At 45.6% G+C, this 18627-nt stretch overlaps 1 protein-coding gene across 2 annotated transcripts in view; it reads right to left on the bottom strand.

Annotated features, from left to right (window-relative positions):
* Tmem178b (transmembrane protein 178B) overlaps positions 1-18627 on the bottom strand; it is a 384621-nt gene that overhangs the window by 238794 nt on the left and 127200 nt on the right. For both annotated transcript variants that reach the window (XM_050147890.1, XM_050147889.1), the window contains exon 2: positions 15721-15834. In XM_050147890.1, the coding sequence (XP_050003847.1) occupies positions 15803-15834 (32 nt within the window). In that variant the 3' untranslated portion in view covers positions 15721-15802. The remainder of the gene's footprint in view (positions 1-15720; positions 15835-18627) is intronic.

Here is an 18627-nt window from a genome sequence, read left to right as displayed (position 1 = left end):
AGACAGAGCTCCATCCATGCACTTCCTGGGGGATGCCCAGGGAGCCTAGGGAAACCACGCATCCAGAGGAGGCCTGGCTGCTCCTCCCTTGCTTTCCTCGCTCACCCCTTGGTCGTCCCCAGCTGAGGAAGCCTCCGATTCCCAGAGGCCTGTGAAGGTTGTTAAGAGACCACACTAGAGGATCCTTAGCTGATCTAAAAGACATGAGCCACTCCTTTACGCGTCCTTTGCCATGAAATTTTTATAAAGCTCAACCTCAAGGAAGAAAAAGGGAGTCTGGGACCGTGTTTAATTATTCACAGCTCCAACCCAGGAAGACAGCAGAACCCTTCTTCTGGGGTAAGTGATAGCCACCAATGACTTTCCCTTCTCATGACTCCGAGAGGAGAATCACACTTAAAAAAAAAAAAGGAGAAGAAAAGCTTCTTAAATCTGAATTCATAAACAACTAGTGAATTTATGGATTGTTTCAGTTAGCTCTTTTTTTCACCAATCATTTTAATATTTTTCAGCTGATTAGAAATGGAAATGAAACACCATGGGCTTGGACTTGGTGTATCTACTTTTATATAACTAAAACACACATGAAACTAATTTTATGAGCTAATAGCTATGATAAAATGGAACTTGCTTAACAACAGGGATTTTTTTTAAGGGTCAGCTTTGAGACTTATGGGCCAGAAGTTTCATACTTCATGCATGTCTTAGAGACTTGTCTATTTTCCATTGCTATAATAGAATGCCTGATACTGAGTAATTTGTAAAGAAAAAAATATTTGCTTATCCTATGATTCTAGTCCAAGAGCATAGTGCCAGTGAGGGTCTCATGCTACTTCAATTCACAGTCAAAGGGGGTTTGCAAAGGGATTTGGAAGAACCTCCACTTTTATCATTTTTAGGAGGTATGAGGTAGCCAAAGTTGGCCTGGACCTTCTCATCCTGCTGATGCAGTTTCCAGTGCAGGAATTACAGTTGTGTACCAACACTCACAGTAACACCCCACCCTTGTGGTAACAAATTGTCTTAGCTTGGGTTTCTTTCACAACATGACCACGGCAGCTCTGACAAATAAAAAACATTTAATTGGGGCTGGTTTACAGTTTCAGAGGTTTAGTCCGTTAGCTTCTTGGCGGGTGGCGTGCAGGCAGACATGGTGCTGGAGAAGGAGCTGAGAGTTCTACTTCTTGACCCACAGGCAATAGGAAGTGAATTGTCTCATGCTGGGTGTGTCTTGAGCATCTATGAGAATGCAAAGCCTGCCCCCACAGTGACACACCTTCTCCAACAAGGCCACACCTCCTAACAGTGCCACTCCCTATAGGCCAAGTATTCAAACACGTGAGTCTATGGGGGCCATCCCTATTCAAACTACCACACTAATCCAGTCCCATGAGAAAGGCAAATCCCCTCATTAGATCATAATCTAGTCTCTCTTAGCAGCACCGCCCTTCCAACATTAGCATAATTGCAATCGAATGTCAACATGAGTTTTGGAGAGGACAACATATTTGAATAAGTGATTGATGTGTTTGGGTGCATTTTAAATGCCACTGTTATGACCTGGGTTCAATTATCTTTTGAAAGTATTATTTCTGGGTATTAAAAAAAAAGAAGTATCAGCTCAACAAAAATATCTAATTAGTTCAAGACAGCCTGCGTCCTAGAAGTTTCCCGTGTTCCTTGCCCATAGGCATTACTTGTAAATATGGTTCTCAGATGTAAGAACCAGGAACTGTACACCTGCGAGGAGGTTACAAAACAGCCACAGGAGCTAGTGTGGATTTCGTGAGTCTCAGAACCTCAGCTCTCCCCACCTTGCTTTACTTGCATGTCAGTATACACATTTCCTTAGCAAGTGGCCTTACCCCCTTATCCTATGAGTCTCACATCTCACTGCTAAAGGTCTACATTAGAAACATTATCTGAGACTTAGGATGTCATCTGCAGCTTCTCACAAAGGCCAGGTTCTGCCTCCTCCATCCACCCCATACTAAGGTATCATAAGTCATACTGTTCATACTCCACGGCTCCTCAATGAGTGCTTTAACCTCTACTAGCCTGAATCTCCTCAGCTGTCCAACAGATACAGCCTGTGTCTCATGGTAGTTGGTGTGTCTATGACATGTCCCTGGCACATCTGTGTTAAGCACTCTCAGTATTTGGTCATTTTATTATCACACAAGATAGAAAGCTCCATGCATGTAGGAACTGTGGCCTCTTCCATCTAAAGCTAGAAGAGTTCCTGGTGAATGGGAGAAGCACAATACATCTTATTTGTATAAGTGATTGTTGTGTTTGGGTCCATCTTACATACCACTCTTACGACCTGCTTTCTTTTCCCCCTCTGAATGCTACGATGACATTTTGTCTGTCATCCTTTGGCCCTGGCATTCGCCATCCTCACGTCATTGCCCCTTTTCATTCTCTCAGAGACTCTAGGTTCACCGGTCACTCCCACTCCTACCTCCACTGCTGTCTATACCGCATGTCGTCAGTTGTCACCATCAGTGAAGGCAAGACCCACAAGGTCATTCTAAGAACCACCAAAGATAGTGCCTGGTTCCACAGCTCTGACTGGAACTTGTAAACACTCAAGATCCCAGCTCCTCTATCCCCATTTCAAGAGGAAACATAGTGGGGTTGGCGGGTTTTATTACGTTGTATGTTTCTCAGCTGTGCTATCAAGCCTTAACCATAAGTCAGGCATCCCTACTCCTTCCAATGTGGAATCATTTTAACTTCCTAGAAAGGAAAAGCTTTCCTTTAGCTCCTAAGAGTAGAAACTAAAAGCAACACAGGCGAGGAGGATGGTACTTCTCATGTGACACTCTGAAAAATCTACGCTGGTCGAGTGGGGAGGAACTCCATTAGCAGGCCAGGGTGGGAGGAAAGGAACAGCTCGGGAGGGGCTGGCATGGAACTTGGCATCAGCATTACACCGCGTCCACACTTTGGGACAACTCCCTGAAGGGACCTTTCTCTGCCCCTCTACCCATCCCCCTGAGAGGATGCTCACCTCTGAGCTTTGAGGAGGAAGTAACTTGTGTACCATTGCAGTGCCTAGTTTCCATGGCAACCAGACAGGCTCTGAAAGGCTGGGAGTGAGGCCGTGCAGTGGGGTGATGGATGGAATAGAGATGTTGATGTCAGTCAAACGTGTCACCTCCACGCCGTGTTTAGCAGCCTCTGGGCTTCAGAGGTTTACACACACACACCTCCAGCTGCTCATTGCTAATCTGGTGTCAGGTGCCCAAGCAAAGATCCTCAGGGAACTGTATATTAATTAGTTTCATTTTACCAATGCGAACTAAGACTGGAGGCGGAGACTGAAAAAATCCCTAGCACCAAGGACGCTTGATGTTCCTCGGCTGGGTTTCTGGGTTTCATTCATATGAGCCCACAAAGGGCACATCATGGGACATTCATTAATGTTGTGTTAGCACTAGTTATGGGCTGAGAACAGGGAATGGGGAGTCAACGTTTGCCAACGGGCTGGGCATGTCAGCCTTGGGGGAAGGCGAATCCTGCCTAAGAAAGGCAGGTGTAGGCAGAGTGGGGATGGCAAGTTCATTCAGAGGCAAAATTGCCTAGAAAGTAGAAAGATGCAAAGACTCTAGCTTTCTATTCTAAAAACCTCATTTGTGAGTCACTTAGTTAGAATTCAGAACCCATTTCCAAAGAAGTCCTGTCTATTATAAATGATGATTGGGTTTTTAGGGTAGTCCACAAAAGCCTCTTTAGCTCATAAATGTAGATGAAATACTATACATTTGCAATGAAAGGCAATAGAAAAAATCCTGTTGTGATACCAGTAATTAAATGAAAAAGAAAAACAGAGAAGTGGAAAATAAATAGCTTTCTTTCATTTCCTTTGAATGCTCAGCTCTTAGATGGAGGGGTGCAGCCAGCTTGCTCATTGCCTCGTTTACAATAGGCAATTGCTTAGAAGAACAGGCATGGTGGGGAAGGGGAGAAGACGGAGGGGAGCGATCCACTCGGAGAGAAGAAGTGGCATGGGCCTGCCTGGTGAGATGTGGGTACCTCCCAAGGGTAGGTGGGCAGAAGAGAGAAGAGTACAGACTCTGCCATCACAGCATCCTGGATTCAATGTACATTTCTCTCTCCCTAAAGCTTGGCAGGGGGGGGGGGGCTTCTTACCTCTTACATCTCAGTTTCCTTTCTAGAAAACTTAGCAGCTTGTGTCAGAAGAATGCTTACTTGGTGGATTCTGGGACCCAGAACAGGCCCGCTTCACCACAGGATCTGTTACCCAGGTTCTGAGAGAGTCATAATGGCCTTCAGTACTAGCCTCTTTAGGGGTCCCTCAGACATAGAGAGCCGCATATTCCAGATCATTCCACTTCAATGGTCCATATTTAAGAAGTGATCAGTGTGGGAGAATCAAGGTCTAGCCATTTCAGCCTGAATCAAGAGACTGTGCAGGGCCACGCCTAGGCCAGTGTTTCCCAGGGTGCGCCATCACACAAGCATCTCAGCCTAGACTCTCCTTCCCTCTGCAGCAGCTACCTCCCAGAGGACATTCTTGAGACAGCCTGGCCTAGGTCAGGCATAGGTAGATGCTGAGAACTTTCTTCTTCTCCTTTCCTTCATGGAGTCAAGGTCAGAAAAAAAAAAAAAAAAAAAAAAGACCAGTAATGTCTCAGAGAGTTCTGGAGCTGTGAGTACCTGGAGTCCAAACGTAGTGCAAAACCAAGGTCTGATTGACATAAAGAAATATGCACTCTTCCTTCTGTGAAAAGGGTTACTTAAACTATCTAAGTAACCTACAAGGATGTGCTTTTAATATGTGCATGGTCAAGTTAGAACTTGGAAGTAGCATCCATATAAGAAACACAAGGATTGCTCATTTGGAATAGCTGTGTTCAATAAAATAGCCACTGACCATCTGTGACTACTTAAATGTAAATTAACTCAGATCAAATAAAATTTAAAACTCAGTTTCTTGGTTAAAGTAGTCATATCTCTTTTCTTTTTAAATCTTTGACAATTCCATACTAGCATATAATAAATTTTGGTTAACACACACACTCACAAACCTCCTGCCTCTTCCCATTCTTCCCAGTGAGTCTCCCTCCTACTTTCGTGTAAAGAAGTCATATATCAAGTACTCAGTAACTGTAATGGTAAAAGTAAACTGCTGCAGATCCCTGAGTGGCTGCAGCGGGAAGCAGGTCCAGAGAGCATGCTGCAGGTGTGTGGCAGCAGGCAGCGGGCAGTGGTCCTGTCCCAAGAGCAGCCAGTCCCAGACAGGGATGGCACAGTTCCCCAAGTGACTTCAGTGGGCCACGAGTCCCAGGCAAGGAGCTACATGGTAGGTGAGAGACCTCAATAGGACAGCCAGTCCCACAAGGAGAGACAGACAGATGGGCATGCCACGAGACCATACCACAGGTCTCTGAAGGTGGCTGGTCCCAGGCAGGGAGCCACACAGTGGGCAAGAAACAGAGACATGGATAGGCATGTCATGCAGAGTGAGGTTGGATATTTATTTAGTGGGTTATGGAAGGGAAGGGGAGAAGGGAGAAGAGCAGAGAGAGGGACAGAGACAGACAGACAGACAGACAGACAGAAGGGGGAAAGGGGAGAAGTGGGGAGAGACAGAAGCTGCCTCTTCCAGAGAGAGACTGGACAAAAAGGGACTCAGGCTAGAAGCTAAAGATCAGCTTTCCTTAGCCTCAGGAAGGGAGTGGGTGTGGTTTCTCTTTTAAAGGGACAGAGCAGACCATTATGGTAATCAAATGCAGTTTGTGGCTACCATGTCAGGCAGTGCAGACACTTTTCACAGCAGGAAGTTCCTTTAGATGGTGCTAATTGGAATCCTGAGTTTGAAGGGATCTAAGAATGTTTCATTGCATCCTATGCTAATTTCCATGGCGTATATAACCTAAGATATATATGCAAGGAGAGCAAAGCAAGCCAGATACCATTAAGTCTGCATTTCCTCTCTCAAGACCTCTAGACCTGATTCCATGAACAACTACTTCACGGAGGCCACAATGACCTGGAACCGTGCAGACCTCCTGGCTTACTATAACCTCCAAGTTCAAAGTAGAATTAAATACTAGAGAAAGAAGAGAGAAAACAGGGGAGAACACAAGGCAGGAAGGGGACAGCTCCCAAAAGTCATCTGTAGCTTAGAGGCAATTTGCAAGGCAGCCCATCACCCTGAAGTTTGGGTCCTCACTAGGCAGTTCAAATGCGTAGAAGCCAACTCATAGCCAAGACTTGCCCTGTGGGCCACGGGGGGGGGGGGCGTGTTGACGGGGTTGCAAACAGAGAGAGAGTGCCCCACCTATGCATCTGCATACTTCCAGCAGGCCTTCTCTAAGTAGCCATCATTCTCCCAGGATCCTCCTCTGTAACAAACGTTCACTTTTTCACAGTACCTATGAAAAATGCATATATCCTCCTGGAAGGCGGGGCTGTGCTCCAGCAGGAAGACGAAAGCTTTCTGAAGAGCCTAGACAATTTTCGTTACAAATGCATTCACACTGTTTGTCTTCAGAGCTCAGGAGTGTTCCTTTTTAGACACTGAGTACATAAATCTTCTCTTAGAAGCATGTTGTTGTCTAAACAGCATTCTTATTGGATACAACTCATAAATTAAGGGTTGCTGCTATGCCACTGAGGATCTCAAACACTCAGGATTTTCTGCTCCAAGACTCCTCACAATATGCCGCTGTCACAAAATAACACCCTCAGCCATTTCCCACTCCCACGCCATGCACACCTGATGTGAGCTCCCAGTACACACACCTGTGCAGACAGCAAACTCACAACAGATGACTGGCACAGCCTCATGCAAGCCAGGCCCATCCATGCAGGCTTCCCTGAGTATAACAGAAGAGCAGCCTTATCAGTGAAAATGCCATTGCAGAGGTATTCATTTCCCCTGGGTCCCACCAGGACCTCAGCGCCTAGGATACTGCCTTGGTTCCGACATTAAAGCATCTAATATTGGTTGGCATCAGACTCTATGCAGTTACCAAGAGATCTTTCATGAATCATTTCGTTCCATTTAAACCTTATAATAAGTCTCCAGGCAGGAATTACTACCTCGGCTCTTCAGATGACATGTACTAGGTTCAAAAAGCTTAAAACTGTTTGCCTGGGGTCAAATATCTGAAGATGCAGCAGGGCCCAAACTCAACCCGGTGTCCCAGCGCGAAGCCTGCTTCTGAGTAATTTAGCACTTTGTAGATCCAAGACATAGATTTGAGGCCAGGAATTTAAACATATAATGGAGAGAGAGAGAGAGAGAGAGAGAGAGAGAGAGAGAGAGAGAGAGAGAGAGAGAGAGACCTCACCCATGCTTCTTTATTCAAAGCACAACTTGGGTGGATGGGAATTAAACCCCCAAAGTTATACACCCATACCAGACAGCCCGTGTGAGAAGACATGCCAAAGCAAGCTCCAGCTCCCAGCTCCCAGAGCTCATGCTCTCTTCTGCCCTGAGCTACCTTTGATGGTAACAGCCCATAGCATGCCCCTGAGTCTAAAAGTTCTCCACCTTGAATGTGTTACAGGCTCACACAGGATTCTGGGACCCATCCCTGCAGCTCCCAATTCAGTGTCTGGTCTGCTAGCTAGAAATTTGCATTTCTGTTTCCAGATGTGACTGACTGCCTGGCCATGGACCCAGAACTATAAGACTTGGTAAGACTTTGACAGACTCCATGTTAGAAGGAACACTGCAACTCTTTCTGTTATGCTCTGTCACCTCCCAGACACCTGTCTGAAATTCCACCCATGTTCAAAACCTCTTTCCCCAGTCCCATCACCAAACCTAATGGCAGTTGAAACTATAGCTCTGTGTTGTCTTACATCTTGTGGGCATAGCAAACCCTATGCACCCCAGTCTTCTCTTGGCCACTATTCTCTATTGCATATTTTCCTTCTCTGATACTTCATGTTTATTGGAAAATTAGGACTTTATTCCCTTTGGCTAGGCCTCCTCCCAAGAAATTGCATGGTGCCCCAAATCCAACAGTCACACATCCAATTTCATTGTCTCTGCCCTGGCCTTGATGCTAGAAGTCTGAGTGCCTACACCCCTGCCTTGCTCCAGCATTCCATTTGAGCTGTCCTTGGTGCTGGCACACTGAGCCAGCACCAAGCGGCTCCTCGTTACTATAGCAACCAATGCTGGATGCTGAGCTCTGATTGGTTAATTTTTGGAAAGACTTACCTACAGCACTGAGCTTCCTGGTCAGCACCTAGAGCTTGGAAAGCTCCCACAAGAGAGACCAGACAGGCAGATCCCGCACAGACCCCAAGCACATCATGACTCTGTGATCTGGTAACCTTATGCTAAATTTTGCTTTTATTTTCCCCACAATGAATCCTTGCTGATTTAAGTATGGAAGTTGGGAACCACAACACATATAAATTGGCAACACTGTCCTGTACACTCTTTGTAGTCAATAAACACCAAACAACCAGCGCTTTGGTCCCTTGCCTGGCCACACTTAGAAATATATTATCCAATTTGGGAAGCAGAATATCTTTTAATATCCCTTCTAGCACCAAAAATTGGAACTCTCACAACAAAAACACCCTATGGATATTGCGAGAGTAGATGAACAAATGGATGAAGGAGGCCAGTGGGCTGTGCCCAGTTCCCCTGGTGGCATCCAGAGCAGTCTACTCGGCCAGCGGAAAACAACTTCCAATCTGCAGATGCTGTGAGAACGCCTCCAGGCCAGACTCCTGACTGATTCCCAGCGCAAAATTGGACCTGCACATTCAGATGAATTGTGGCTTGAGGGCTGCAGCGAGGCCAGCACAATAGCTCTCAAGTGGTTTTTAGTGCATGGGTGTCTTTAACACAGAAGACTTTACCGCACTCCACTCCTACTCCAGACCTCTGTCTTTCTCTTCAGCTCAAGAGCAATCTCTCTCTCTCTCTCTCTCTCTCTCTCTCTCTCTCTCTCTCTCTCTCCCCCAGCCATTTTCAGCATTGACTTTCACCAGACCAACTAGCTAAGCAGGGGAATCGGTATTTACATGTGTACCTCCACGTTACCAGAATCATCTCCTTACTGTTGAGTAAGACCCCGAAAAAGTAAATTTAGAAAATGCTATCCAGGGAAGGTCAGATGGTTCATCTGACTAGGTGACCTGCTTTATGGCAAGATCCCGAGAGAGTGGAATGAAGAAATACATCTGGGCAGAGAGGAGAGCTGTCCTTGCATGAGTTGAGCTGAAACAGGGTGAGGGTCTAAGTGCAATGTCCTATTAAGGGGTTTGTGCTCCCTGCCTTGCATGTTGCACTAACACCACAGGGGTCTTAGGAGAGCAGGCTCAGGGCAGCCTCTGAGCTGCAGGCTGTTTGGATGTCCCAAAAGGTTTACAATGTTCCCTGCAGGAGCTAGGTCAGAGAGACATGCAATGGTTTGCAAAAAGCAAGGACTTTTCGTTACCAGGCAACGTATAGCAAGGCTCTGTTGGCTGGATGTCTGCGCTACCAAGCTTTCCCAGTTCCAGCGATGGCATCTTGCTCCTAAAGGCCCCTCTGGATGCCACTCTTGCAAGCAAGAGACAGCTCACAACAGATTGCACACAGTCAGAACCTAGCACCGGCTGGGCCCAGAAAGCAGAAGCAGAAGAAGGAAAAGGGCTGAACTGCAGGGGACCTAAGATGCTAATGTCGGGACTGTTTACCTCATTAGGCTGCTTTACATAACGTAAGCCAAAAACAGAAATGGGAGAGAAAGATTGCTGGAGGGCCAAAGTTCAGGCATGGGTTCTGAGGCTTTAATCTAAGGCTCCTTTGAGGCTGAGATGGATCTCCAGGTAGCTCCTCGCTGCCTGGCCTGGTTACTTTATCTGCAAAGGAGCCATAGCAACAGACTAGATTCCGCTGAGGAAATAGGATAACACTACAGCCCATGTGAACAAGGGATTGTTAGTGTATCACCAAGGTTTGTGGTTTTAGCTCAAGCCCCTTGATCCACAATATCTATCTTACCATGCAAGATGGCAGAGGAAAAAATGGACCAGGAATCTGGCCTGCTCTGAGATGCTGAAATCTGCAAAGTCCAAGTAGGAAGAAAAGACTGGAGAAGAGTCATTTACAGAGGAATGGACTGGCTTGAGCTGCCATAGAAAGGGAAGTCGGGTGCCACTGAGCAAAGACCTAGCATAATGCCAATGCCATGGAGAGAGGTGGTAAGCCACCCTGTGGCGCAGGGCTGGGGGCAACTGGAGGAAGGCTCAGATGGAAAACAGGTCCTCTAATTCTAGGAAGAGCAAATGGTGAGGAAGAGAGCATAGGAGAGGCAGGGTGAGGCGGACCAGGTCTGGCCTACCCTGGAATAATACTGCTGCAGTATCGTCCCAACAAGACTGAGCTGACCTATACGAGCTTTGAGGAGCTGAGCATCCACTTGGTGTCTGCTGTGAGCATAAAAGCTCTGAGCTGTAATTTCTTGATCCTCTTAGCAGTAGATCCATGCTGTCTGGCTGTTTGTGGGAACCATGAACAAACAGCCATTCACCCCAGATGACAACAAAGCAAAGAAATGGTTCCACCCAAAGTCTAGCTTAGTGTACTCATATGATTATTGGGGTGAGTTATCGCACGCAGCACAGACAAGGAGTTGTTTAGCAGAGCGTAGGTGACGCAGATGAGGCTAAATCACTGAGACATCCACTCCAGCATAGGTGACAGCCCACAAAACTGCTTCCCTGGGGTTCCCTCCTTGCACAGCTCGCAGGCAACTCTGATGGTGGGAGCAGTTCCTTTCCACAGCAACTGGTGCTGCTTATGTAAGCCCGGTAAATCTTGCAACTTCCTGGGCTCCCAAAGCCTGATAAGTTGCAAGAGCTTCTCTCCTCCGGCCAGGATGGATGTTTCAATTCCCAGGAATTAACTACACAGCAGATGACTACAATGTCTTGTCTCCCACACAGTCTAGGTCTCCATCCCTGCCTCTCCCTCCTCCCTCCCCCCCCTTTCTCTCCTCTCTCTTCTCCCTCTCTGAGACAGGCTGGGCTTTCTCTGCCATGCCCCACTCCTCACTGCTGCATGGCTAATTGTGGCACAAATGTTCTCTACACACTGATAAGGTGGCTGCAACACAGGCTAGGGGTGAACTCAAGCCTGTCTGGGTCCTGCATCTGTTCTAAGTACCTGGGGCATAGCTTCAAGGCCAATGTGTGTGAGGTGGTTGCCTGAGGCCAGGAAGTCAAGACAGGGATGTGTTTCCTCCCTTTCCCCTCCCCACCTCCAGTTCCCTCCCAGCCAGCTGCAAAGGTGCAAAGCAGGCATCCAATCTAATTAGTTAAACCTTCAGTTCTAACAGGAGGAGGCTTAAAGAAAAGAAATCTAGCTTTCTTGGCTCTCAGCCTCTCAAAAGATAATTAAGAAGATAGGATTTCAGGAGTGGAGTCCCAGTGCCTTGATCTTCACTGCCGGGGGCAACCATCTGTAAGCTGAAACCTTTATCTTAGATGCCCACACCCAGCAGAATGGCAAAACTGTGAGCTCACAGACAGACTGACTGAGTCTCTTGGGGCTCTCACCTGGGGACTTTAGGTACAACGACCCGCTAAGTCCCTACCACTGTAGATCAGGAAGTCAGAACCAGGAGAGCCAGCCTTCTCGCCTCTCAAGCATCTGTCTGTCTAGCAGTTTCTGTCATGGTGCTTCTGCCAACTCAAGCCAGCTGCTGGGTTCTTGTTTCAGGTCACTCGGAGACACCCCTCACCTACCCACCTGCCCTTGCTATCCCCTGAGCAAGTGTTAGGATCCTAGCTATGCAGACAAGACAGGTCAGAGGACATAATAACAGGAAGAACAGAGGTAGAACCTTTTGGGGTGGCCTCCAGGGTTATGGGTGGGGGTGGGGTACTTGAGGACACAGAGTCACTAAACAGGTGTTGCAGCCACAGACTGAATTATGGGCTGTGAAAATCTCACGGCAGTGTATTCTAGTAAGAAGAGGGAGAGAAGCCATTGCAATGCCCTGGCAGTGCCAGCTGGCTTCCCCCAGCCACTGGTAATCAGACTCTATCATGTGTTGAGTATTGAACCAGACAAGTGACCCAAACAGCGGCATTTGCTAAGTTAATCTCCTGAGGCCACTGTTCACTCCTTGATGGCCAATGACACTGTCCTGTCCTGGTCCAGCCCTGGAAACGGCAGGAGACCTGATGGAGGAGAACAGAACACCTACAGTCCACAGAGGCAGCTGCCTGGCCCTGCCTTCTGCCTGCGCTGGGACTAAAGCAAGCCGACAGCACTGAAGGGCAGCCAGGATTGAGCGGACCCAGGACGAAGACTGGAGCTCTAGGAGGAGTCTTGTCATTCCCCATGGTAAGGAGGAAAACAAGACACCTATGAGACCTTCCTAACACTTGCCATTCAAGCCAGAGTCACAACCTCATCCCAACTCACCCGGAGCACTGGAACATGAAGGCCAACCCTCTGTTCCCCTCACGATTGCACATGCAAACATGTACCAAGACCCCTCCTTTAACTCGTGGGGCAAGCACTTGACACACTGGGATCTGGAAGCACAGTGCCCTATCTATAGGTCATTTGACCCTTTCAACTGCCGTTCATATGACCATGAGATGGGAGAGCCTAGAGCCCCACAGTTAAGCTTTGTGTTGGTGGGTTAACTTTTCAAAATGTGTGACATAGCTTTAAGTCAATTGTGCCTTTTCCTACTTGAAAGCTTTTTTTTTTTCTTTCCTATAACAGGGGCCAGTGATCAGGCCACACACAAATTCCCAAAGAAAAGTGTATGATCCAAAGTGAACCAAAGTTCAAATGTTCATCTTATTTCATAACAAACAAGTTACAGCCCCCATCCTATTTCTCCCTCTAAGAAAAAAATAAGAGAAAAAATATAAAATATAAGATATTATGGTCACACTACAAAACTATAACCAGATGAATTTATTTTGTCCCCTTTGGATTGTTAAAGCACTCAATGATACAAAATTGGCATGAGCTTTATCTCTCCAGCGACGGAGATAACTACTTGGCTTACATCTATTGGTCAGGTAAGTACTCTATTAATGAGCTCCACCCCCAGCCCAAGAAATCAGGTTGTGGGTGGGGTCTTCCCACATTTTTCAAAGCTAATCTCACAAACTTCCTAATGTTTACTTTCGTCCAATATAGTTCTTTTTTTTCCCCCACAATGTAAACTCATCTTTTATTTTTGTTTCCTGTTGACTTGAAAATAGTGATGTAGGACATTGCTCTGGTAGTAATTTCAGATCATAAGATGACTCCTGAGAGGCGTGGCAATATAGCATAGTCTCCAAAGAGAGTAGTTTCAGATTCCCCGTATGTTTAACACAATATATTTCCAAAGAGGTTTTTGTGCCTATTTCCTACCTCATGTTATCAAAATCTGACCTCTGAAAATTAACATGGCCATGACCAAGCCTCCCCATCACGCCAGTATTTCCAGTTATACTTAAGACCAACTTCAATTGTGACAGATGCTCACTCACCCTCTGGCTTAAAATAGCTGTCATAGATGTCAGGCATGGCAAATGCTCTCTGCCAGCTTAATAGCCCATTAGGCAACTTCATGAAAGAGGCAAATGAATCCATCACCAAAGGGGAGCATCAGCTTCACCCACCACCACGGGCTAGAGACCTCACACGAATCAATCGTTGAAATGGCTTTGATTTGTTAAAAATAGAAGTCAGCACACTGCTTGGCTATAGAAGCTGCCTGCTAGATTTTTCAGAATTCAACAGCACTATGCTTGGAGAATGAGCACCCTGGAGATACACAGAGTTCAAAGAGGACCCCCACAAAGCCTCCCTCTCTCTCTCTCTCTCTCTCTTGGATGATGCCATGTGGCATACTTCCAAGGATGGCACGATGGAAAATCTCTTGCAACTCTAGACATCTACCCTGGCCACAGCCAATACAGTTCACCAGGCTTCCCTTGAAGTGTCTGCAATTTACACTGAGATCATTCTCCTTCTGGCTGGAAAAAAACACCCCACAAACTATTTTAATTGCTTGAAGCAATTCTACTATGTTGTAATTATCACATTGCCATGTAATTATTTGCTTTGTGAATGTCTCTCTCTAACCCCACCCTTCTCCACCCCAGACTCTAGCTCCTTAAAAGAGCTCCCCACAGCCTTGATATCCAGTATATGCCTGGTATGCAGAGAAACTTGGGAACTTCAGACAGACCAAGTCCATTTGAATTGGAAATGTCAGTAATTTTTCGTCTTATATTCTGAATCCTATTATGAATTCCAGAATCTATTATGCTTGTATGGCTAATCAACAAGACTTATGCACCTTGAACATCTCTTTAAGTGATGTTCACTAGACAGGTGTATTGTAAGAAATTGAAAATTATCACCATATATTTCTATATTTGGAGTCTTCCATGTCTACCATCCATAGAAATTAATAACCCTGATTACTTGAGTCTCTAAGGCCAATCTCACATTAAAATTAAATATGTATGTGATACACTTAACTCAATGGCTAGCACATGGGAACACTCTTTGAACATTAGCGCTCTGTCCCTAGCTCTCATGCTACTTAGCGCCTCTAAAGTGACAACAGTATGGCTTGCAGGGTCATCCTCTGGCACCTACTCTGTCCTCACAGACCAGGAGCATTGAGGGGCCATCACCTGGATGCCCATTTTTGTATGGTTTCCCCCTGAAACCATTGGCTGCTCTGTTTTAATTTTACTTACTCTCTTTTACCTCGCCCTTCCCCACTCCAAGCTGTAGCTGCATAAAATCAAGCCACCCTGTGGGCTCTACGCATGCAATGATAACAAGGCAAGAAGATAACAATGAGACGAGAAGAATGTTCTAGCCTAAAGGACTGTCTTCTTCAGAGTTCATCAACTAAGGGAGTCTGCCTATCGGGGTGTGATAAAAGAATGCTCACGTTTATGCGGCTATAAACTGAGCTCAGTCCTTTGGCTGTTGGGTGAAAAAAAATGACACAGGAAGAATACCTGGCAACCCCAATAGAAGTGTGTCATGGGTGGGTCAACATGAAGAGTGAGTGAGAGCTCCCTTGCCACAGACAGGCAATGGATTCCCATGGAGAAGTGTAAAAATAGCTAACCATCTCTGTTTGCTCATTAAGTCACTCTCTCACCGTAATGCAAGTCTCTAAGGATCCCTCGACTAAAAATTCCCAAACTGATGGGCATAGATATTCACCTCTTCGCTGACTGATCACACATGAGCCAGCTGCTATCATCTGAAGGCACACAGACTCTTGGAAGCAGAGTCAACACTCCTTCTTAATGACCTCCACCTAAGTGCAGATCCCCTAGGTACATGAGCATGACTCGCCCTTTACAAATAACAGCACAGGGGACTAGCTGGTTGCCACAATAGTATTATAAGCAACTTAGAGATGTGCCGGAGTTAAGTCCCCAGAGCAGATCCCGTCGGGTAGGTGGAATTTCAGATACCTACCAGAAAAAGGAATTAAGATTACTGTCTAATCAAGAGTGGTTTGAGTTTGACTTGATTGGTTTGGTCTTTTTTAAAATCTGAAACAAAATGCCACAAATCTACAATGCCATCAGAACCAACTCAGGCAATTCTGACCTATAGTCATGACCATGCCAGTGTTCTGAAACCATCTGCAGATCTCAGAGAGTACGTACAACCTCCCTCCCCCACGCCCTCCAAGTGACATCACGGGACAGTCACAGGAACGCAGCTGCACTTACGCAGGGCATGCCACTCATCCTGGCGAATGGTCTTCGTGATGTTGAATGTGAGGTTCCTGGGGATGGTTGCTGAGGAGTAGTGTTACTTGATGTACGTGCATCTCTCAATTTCTCCTGGAAGAGAGAAACAGAAAACCAAGTGTGAATGAGGCAGGGACCACCTCTTCCGCATCCTGGGATCCACACACCCATCTTGAAGAAACAGACATATTTCATGTGGGGCCTCATGAGAGTTACAGTTTCACTAGGCAATAAGCTTGACCCAAAATGGACAAAAGAGTGAAACTACAATCATATGGTACGCCTTAGAAAGGATAATGCACCTAGGGTCATGAACGGAGTGGAAGAATCAAAATTTGGACTATTAGAAGTTTTTTCTTTTAAAGTGGTGTCCATGTTTGCCTTAAGAAAATATGCTTTCAAGAAAAGAAAATAAAACCAGCTTTCAAAGTTTAAAAAGTTGATTGCACCTGAGAATAACATTTATCAATAACACTGAGGGTGTCTTCTTGCCTACCTAAGCATGTGAAAACACAACTACACACATACCTGCACACACACATATGCACACACACACTATATATATACATATATATACACACTATACACACACACACACACACACACACACACGTGCACACACCACCTTCAGGTTAAAAGAGGAATTTACTCTTTACAGACCTTGAAAGAACAATATTTAACTTCATATAGAAAAGCAAAACACCCAAGATAGCTAAAAGCAATCCTGTACAATTAAGGAACTTCCAGAGATATCACCATCCTTCATTTTAAGCTCTTCTGCAGAACTACAGTAATAAAAAAAAAAACAGATTGGTATTGACATAAAAACAGACAGGTGGATCAATAAAATCGAATAGAAGACCCTGACAGAAATTAACGCCTATGAACACCTGATTTTTGACAAAGAAGTCAAAATTATACAATGGAAAGTAAAAGCATCTTCAATAAATGGTGTTGGCATAACTGAATGTTGGCATGTAGAAAAATGCAAATAGATCCATCTCTATCGCCCTGCATGGAATTCCCTGCACAAAATGCAAGTCCGAATGGGTCAAAGACCTCAACCTAAATCCAGTTACACTGAACCTGATAGAATAGAAAATGAGAAATAGCCTTGAACACATAAGCACAGGAGACAGCTTCCTGGATAGAACACCAGTAGCACAGACACTGAGATCAACAATTAATAAATGGGACCTCCTGAAACTGAAAAGCTTTTTTAAGGCAAAAGACACTATCAGTAAAACAAAACAACAGCCTACAGAATGGAAAAAGATCTTCACCAACCCCACACCTGGCAGAGTCCTGATCTTCAAAATATATGAAGAACTCAAGAAACTGGGTATAAAAACCCAAATAATCCAATTTTTAAAATGAGGTATAGACCTAAACAGAGAAATCTCAACAGAGGGATCTCAATTGCTGAGAAACACTTAAAGAAATGTTCATCATTCTTAGCCATCAGGGAAATGCAAATCAAAATGACTCTGAGATTCCAACTTACACCAGAATGGCAAAGATCAAGAACACAAGTGACAGCTTATGCTGGAAAAGATGTGGAGCAGGGTAACACTTCTCCACTGCTGTGGGTGTTCAAACTTGTACAGCCACTTTGGAAATCAATATGGCAGTTTCTCAGAAAATTGAGAATAATCTACTTCAAGACCCAGCTATATCCTTGGGCATATGCCCAAATGATGCCCAATTATACCACAAGGACACTTGCTCAACTATGTTCAGAGCAGCAGTGTTCATAATAGCCAGAATCTGGAAACAACCCAGATGCCCCCCAACTGAAGAATGAATAAAGAAAATTTATTTACATTTACACAATGGAGTACTGCTCAGCTGTTATAAACAATGACACCTGGAAATTTGAAGGCAAATGGGTTGAACTAGAAAAAAAATCATCTTGAGGAAGGTAACCCAGACACAGAAAGACAAGCATGGTATTGACTCACTCCTAAGCGGATAGTAGCTGTAAAGTGAAGGATAATCATGCTACAATCCACAGTCCCAGAGAGGCTAGGTAACAAGGAGGGCCCCAAGGGGCTACACGGTTTCCCTGGAAAGGGGAAACAGAGGAAATCTTCTGGGTGGAGGGGGGACAGGTGAGCATGGGAACATGAGGAATTGGATTGAGGGTGGATGGAGGAGGAGAGGAACAACAGTGATGACTTGAGAGTGGGGGCATTTTGGGGTCAGAGAGTACCTGATGCAAAGATCTCCCACAAATCTATAAGGACGATCCCAGCTAAAACTCCTAGCAGCGGTGGACAGGTAGCCTGATCTGGCCATCTCCTGTAATCAGATTACCCCAATTGCCATCAGAGAGCCTTCATCCAGTGACTGATGGAAACAGATACTGAGATCCACAGCCAATCACTGGGCCATGCCCAGGGAATCTTGTTGAAGAGAGGGAGGAAGGATTGTACAAAACCAGAGGTGGGGGCTTAGGGTCACCACAAGGGAACGCACAGAAGCAACTGGCCTGCTCATGAAATTCACAGACCATGGACTGGTGACTAGGGAGCCTGCATGGCCGTGGGAGCGGGGCCTGTCCCTAATGCTTTGACTGGCTCTTCGGAACATATTCCTCATACAGGGTTACTTTGCCCATTCTTAAATCAAAGGGTGGAGCTTAGTCCCACTTCAACTTACTATGCTATGCTTTGTTGGCACCCATGGGAGGCCTGCTCCTTTCTGAACAGAGGTAGAGGGAGGGTAGATTGGGGAGGGGAGGCAAAAGGGAGGAGAGGGGAAGGGAGAGGATGGGAGGAGGGCAGAAGGGAAGCTGCAGTTGGTATGTAAAATAAATGAAAATTTTTAATTAAGAAAAAAGAGGAATTTTTTTAATTTTTATTGAGAAAAGGAAAAGAAAAAAAA

This window comes from Alexandromys fortis, unplaced genomic scaffold (genome assembly GCF_014885135.2).
Source record: "Alexandromys fortis isolate MF-2015 unplaced genomic scaffold, M_Fortis_MF-2015_v1.1 scaffold_57, whole genome shotgun sequence".
Lineage (NCBI taxonomy): Eukaryota > Metazoa > Chordata > Mammalia > Rodentia > Cricetidae > Alexandromys > Alexandromys fortis.
This window is presented reverse-complemented; position numbering and strand designations above follow the sequence as displayed.